Source organism: Manacus candei, unplaced genomic scaffold (assembly GCF_025592945.1).
Source record: "Manacus candei isolate 608988 ecotype Guabito, Panama unplaced genomic scaffold, ASM2559294v1 h1tg000043l, whole genome shotgun sequence".
Taxonomy (NCBI): Eukaryota; Metazoa; Chordata; class Aves; order Passeriformes; family Pipridae; genus Manacus; species Manacus candei.
In genome coordinates, this window is record NW_026138091.1 from 7072381 (window position 1) to 7078598 (window position 6218).

The 6218-nt window shown below is 46.1% G+C and overlaps 1 protein-coding gene across 2 annotated transcripts in view; it reads right to left on the minus strand.

Moving 5' to 3' along the window:
• Positions 1-4598, minus strand: part of RASSF3 (Ras association domain family member 3) — a 106173-nt gene extending 101575 nt beyond the window's left edge. The window contains exon 1 of one of the 2 annotated variants that reach the window (XM_051795853.1): positions 4534-4598. Coding sequence is in view for 1 of the 2 variants with exons in the window: in XM_051795849.1 (XP_051651809.1) it covers positions 4289-4304 (16 nt within the window). In the remaining variant the exon portion in view is untranslated. Of the gene's footprint in view, positions 1-4288; positions 4427-4533 lie in introns of those variants that run through there. The other variant, XM_051795849.1, reaches the window with a different exon arrangement.
• Positions 4599-6218: the final 1620 nt, after the last annotated feature.

Sequence of the window (6218 nt, forward strand, 5' to 3'; positions counted from 1 at the left end):
AATCCCTGTGTTTGCTCCTTTCCTCTGCACTTTATGCTCTATAAGGGAATCTATTTCTTTGTCATTCTTGACAATTAGGAGGCATATAGATAATATACTCTACTTTTTTCCAGGGTTTTTGTTCTGAGCTTTGCTTGTTTTTACAGATATTTAAAAATCCCTGTAGTAGGAGAGCTATATCACACATTAAAACATAACACCTCTGTTCTTCAGCTGCACTAAACCAGGAGTCAGCTACGAAATATTCAGAGCCAATATAAAAACATGTTAGAAATTGAACAAGGCCCCCACCAAACTACCCATTTCAGCAGGGAAAAACCAACCAGAAGGGCCTGACAGACCCTGACACTAAGCTATATACTTCACAAGGGAAAGTCATTCAAAAAACAAAGTCCAAAAAATGCGTAAAAGAACGATGTAGAGAAGATTCAGTGAACAAAGCTGAAATGCCTGCCTGGTAGATTTGAGAGGAAGAGGACACTGCAGTCCTATCTGCTCCCATGGGCTTCTGCACCTCTGCAGAGCACCTTGCAACTGGAGAGGCTTCTCTCCTGGGACAGTGGCATCTGCCTGTGTGTGGATCACACAACGCCCAGGTACCATTACAGGCATAATGCTGCAGTAACGCTATAGGCAAGCAGGAAACAGGCTGGGGGACATCACTTCCAACTACTGCTTAAAGCATACCCACTGACTTGATGCTCATCAATTGCACTTTTATAAAGGACTCTAACCACCAGAAATCTGACAGAAATACTCTGTTTTTTCCAGTAGCAGGTAACCTTTTACAGGCCACTTAACAAATACTTGTGAGTCTCTGTTTGCTTCAGGTCCTTACAGTATTACAATGTCCTGGTCTTCTCACTCCTGCAGCCCCTCCAAGCTTGCCACACAAACCTAGAATGTACACCAATACATATGTTGTTGCATGGGCAATATACAGTTGGTAAGAGTAATAAATATCAGTTCACCAGTGCTTTTAATGAAATCCACGAATTCCCAACCATGTCTTATCACTAAATACAGGAAAGGAGCAATCTGGTTTCCATGGCACATCTAAACATCATCTGCTTAAATACCTTATAAAGTTTGAAATGAAAGTCATGTAGGACCTATAATATCTCTATATTCTCTTAAATGAAGAATAAAACTTCTGAAAAGGCCTAGCAACATTTCCATTTGGTTCAATGAAAAAGTGTAAAATATAAAGCAAAAGTTACAGAAATTAACTAGGGAGTAAGTAGTCCACAAAGTAATTCCTTTCACACTCCCACCACCTAGGTACACCCAGTCTGTTGACCAGACTATCGGGAAAGTAAGACTGTTCAGAAACTGAATTCCAAAGCCTGGAAGTACAGACTTCCATCTAAAATCATGAGAAATGCCTCATTTTTCAAATGCCAAATGACATGGCGAAACAACACAAGAACCCCAGTTCAACTACACTACCTAACATTACAGACCATCAATAAGATATAAGAAACCAAGATTTTTCACTCCAGACCACTCTTCAATTGAAAGAAAAACTGAATGCTGGAAAAGAAAAAACCCTCTTTACTGTACACCATTCCATTGTATAACATGGAATAATCCTGACTGCTTCTGTTTCAAATGACTTTGTGCAGAGAAGTCAGGCCAGGCAATGGAATTCTGCATCTGCACCAGATTTTTACCACAAATAATAGAGGTGAAAAGGTGAATAGCAGAGCAAGTCTGGACTGCTAAACCAATTAAGCCTCTCTTGAAAAGGAATCCAAAACAACAGCAAGAGGTCAGATACTACAAAGCATCCTTTTCAGAGGTATTTCATTACACTTGGCTTTCTTCCTGGGCTGGGGTCCAGAAATATCAGCACTGCCTTATTTTTTTTTCAAGAAATAAGTTGCTTGAATAATGTGCACCTTGTGCACTGCATTAGAACAGACAATCATTCATCTCCTTGACATTTTTTTTCTGTTCTGATCTCTCTTCCCTGAATTAAATGAAAGTATTTTTTCAATTTTTAGCAGAAGCCTGAAAACAAACTTGTGAATTACAAACAAAAATCTCACAAAAGGCAGAAAGACTTTTTTTCAGTAGTTCTTTATTCACTCCAGGGATCCCACCTCACTTTATGATGTGTACAAAACCCCAAAGACGACCACAGCCACACTGAAAAATGGTAAGAGTAAAGTCTAGTCTCTGCTGAAGTTCAGCTCAGTAATTTTTCCTATCACTGTAGGGAAGGCAGGACAGAGACACTCAAAGAAAACACCCATTCTCATAAAGAAGTCACAGATCTTTCCTTTTAGAAAAAAGGTCTGTATCTAAGTACTTTAAAATTACTCCTTTGATGTGCTCTTTGACTGCATCCCTATCCCAGAGGAAATTTCTCATGGCTTTTAATTCTTGTCACCAAATTCACCACCTTTGACTTTGATTATGTCTGACGGCAATGATCTAGTGAGGACTGACTTCAATCAATACTCAGAGACGGTAACTTAAATAAATATAATACTATGTCTTTGTGACTCAGAATCATGACAATTCAGTACGTTCCTCCCTCTTTATCAGCAGTGGGCCATCTGGAAGATGCTGTTGCTTTTTAAAGGATATAAAATTAACTTCTCTACCACTTGTGGCCTCTGGAAAACACAGGGTTATCTGGGAACCATCCAGCACTATGACACTTTGCCAGGCAAAGGTACTTACAATTTTAACCTCCATTGTAATCTCTGCTTCCCAAGGGATACCCAAAGGAGACAATGGCATTTTTATGGAGGCTACCACAAATTCAGCTGTAGTCTTGGATGTATCCAAATCAGCTCTCAAGGCCAGTTTAGACACACTTTAGATGTTGAGCACAACAGTGTCTGCCTGCTTCCCAAAGCAGGGGACATCTTCCTGTCCTATCTTTGCTTACAAAAGAGCCGGTGACTATGGGTGCAGACTGACTTTTGGTCACAGAGTGGATTTAGCAGCTCTGAGCCAGGAGGGCAGCCGGTCACATGCTCCTTCCAGCCACTGAGCTGCCCTGACTCAGTCACTCTTTTGTTGCCCTCAGCCAATTTTTCAGTCAGATCTGTTCATCAATCTGGCTTGCTGGTTGTACCTGCAAACTGGGCAAGAACAGAGGTTCTCACAGCAATTCTTGCTGCTTTAGTTGTTTCCTTTAATCTCCATAGCACTTTACAGCTTCTAAATACTATATTCATGCTAGATCATAAAAGTTGAATGTTTCCTCTGCTACTTAAAAAGCAATTTAAGAGAGCAGCTTGAAATAATATGCCTCATAAAAATGGAGTTTGTCACAGAGGAGAAGGGAAAAGCATTGTAAACTGTAATTGTTCTGAGAAAATGTTGCTGGAAGATACATAATCCAGTGTGACACTTGAAGTCCTTGTCATGGAGCATTTGATCATAAAAGAAAAAATATTACTTCTAAGGTCTATTTTCACATCAGTGCACTACACATCCTGTCAGAACAAACAGTGCACTAATGCAAATGATAAATAAAAAATATTTTATTTTCACAGCCAAAGTATTTCCATTCCCAGAGTAACTGTAAAAATAGAGCTGTTGAAAGTGAATGTAACTGTGAGAACAGTCTCATAACAGAAATTTTATATATCAGCAGAAGACATATGACGTTACTACATCTCCTTAAGACAGAAAAAAATAAAAGATTGACCTCTCTTTCCCACCTTGTGTTTCAAATATCAGCTGTTAAACAAGGAGTGACATAAATCAAAACAAACCACACACCTTAACGTGTCACTCCACTAGGGAAAGCACTAGATTGTCCTAGAAAGTGCAGCAGCACTGCAGCCATGGGTGAGGAACAGCCAGTGAAGTGAGCACGTCAATGGGGTTCCGTGCTGGAATAACTCTTGGGGTCACCATGAAACCCAACAAGGTGGCCAAAGCCTTTTCAAATCAAAGGATGGCAAAAGAGGACTTTTCACCAGCACTAGATTATGTATGTTCTCCTACTGTAAAGGACAGGAGCTAGCAGGTGAACAAAATTACTCTATTTTAGAGCATAGCAGTGGTAATGAAAGGGATGGAAAGCAGAAAAGTTGCTTTCTATGAGTCAGAGCCCAGAGAGCAAAAGGACATGTACGTGGTGTGTACATGGGACGTGGGACACCACAGGAAACAGCCTCCTCCTCCTTCCACCTCACGGACAGGGAGCAGACCGCATGGATTTTGCCAGGGGTGGGAGCGCACACGAACCCTTCGGAGCAGCACTACCCACACCTTGTAATACGCGTTACCTTCCTGTCGGGTGGGGACGGACCACTTTTACCTGGATCACACTGCATCCACCCCCAGGCCGGCCCGTACTCCCGGCCATACAGCTCCCGCTCGGCACCCCTCGTGCTCCAGCGCTTCACGTGGGGAAACAGCGGCCCCCGTCCGGGCCGGCCGAGGAACACGTTTTCTGGCGCGGATCGGAAGACGCCCGCCCTGGCCCCGCGTCTTTCGGCTTTGTGAACCCCGAGGTCTCCCGGCCCCGCCGCTCCCGGCCCCGCTCCCCACGGAGCCGCTCACCCGCGCAGCGCAGGCCCTGCGAGAGGACGAAGCGGCAGCACAGGTCGCACCACGCTCCCGCCGCCGCCGGCCCGAACCGGTGCGGGGGCTCTGGCGGCTGCGCCGCGTCGAAGATGGTGCGGACGTGGCGGGGCCGCGGCGGCGCCGGGCGGCGGCGGCCGCCGAACGCGGGGCCCGGGGCGCCGGCGGGCGCGTCGGGCGGCGGGAGCAGCGGCGGCGGGAGCAGCACCACCCGGCCCCGCCGCGGCTTCTCCCGCCGGTCCATGCGGAGCGGGGCGCGCCGGCCGCCGCCGCCTCTCCCCGCTTCACGCACGACACCCGCGGGCGAGGGGAGCGGGGAGGCGGCGGAGGGGAAAGAGGCACTGCCCCCGCGTCCTCCCTCGACCTGGCGGCCGTCGCGTCGCTTCCCGAGTCCTCTCGCCGTGAAACGTCTCGCCGGTCTGCCGGCCCCGCGCCCGGGAGGGACAAACTCCGCGTTATTCGGCATAGACGCACTCGGGGATGCTGAAGCAGCCCCTGGCACAGGGGGAGCTGGCAGGAGCTGGCGATGCGCTTCAGTAGATTCCCATTAAAATGATATGCCTCAGTGCCTTAAAGCAGCTACTAGGGGAAATGTTTCCCAGGGCTGGACAGTGGTGACATAACCCACACCTGGATGGGGAGGGTAGCCTGGGTGGAAGCCTGGGTAGTCAAAGCGCTCCTTCAACACTTGTGTCCGTTTCCAGGAGCAGACCACAACTTGGAACAAGCGCAGCGTGCCCCTGTTTGCAACGCATCAGCAGCTCAACCTGCCGCTGCCGACCTTACTTGCCAACAAGCAGCGAAGTTCTCCAAAAGATGTACATCTACAACTACTGCAGACTGGGCAGGTACCAGTGTCAAAATAGCAAACGCCACTGAGGGATACTACCCCTAACCACATTTTTTTTTTTAATGATCGATGGAACAAATAACAACCCCCCAAACAAAGCTGTTAAGAGCACAGAAGATTAGGTCGTGAGGCAGCCTTGCCACTGCCAGAACCGGCTACAGGAGCTCCCAACAGTTAACCTGTTCCTATAACCCCTCTTCAAACGATATTGCTTGGTTCCCAGGATAATCTGTTCTGGCACCTGGCCTATCTTCACTAGTAGAAAGATTTTTCCAAACTTGTAAGCTGGATTTTTTTTGTTTCAGGCATTACAGTTTATATTAATAATCCATAATCCTTTCACTGCAGACATGGTAAATGCTGATCTTCTGTAACAGCCTTTAGATTGATTACCAAAGACTTTTGCTTTCTCCTTCCAATATTCCCTTCTTTCAGCCAACAACTCCCATTTTTTTCCCAGTCCCACTCAGGTGAGTTTTCCAGACCCCAGCCATCCTTTTCTTTTCTCTCCTAAATTATCTTTAAGTGGCCAGTATTTCTTTTAATTTTGAAAGTGTTTTAAAAGGTTAATTTTTAAGTTTAAAAGTGCTCATCATCAGGCTGGTCACAGGCAACCAAGTTTTCCTCTGCACAGACGGGGGTGGGCATGAATCCCACCGTTTTTCAGGTCCTTAGCTAGAAGCCAGCACAGGTGTAGCTAACCAAATGTGGCTACTCAGACCCATTACTGTGCCCTCTCTGGAAGGGATTTCAGAATAACAGCAGGCTGTGCAACTACTTAAGAATAGCTCTGGCTTTAGTTTTACTCAAACAA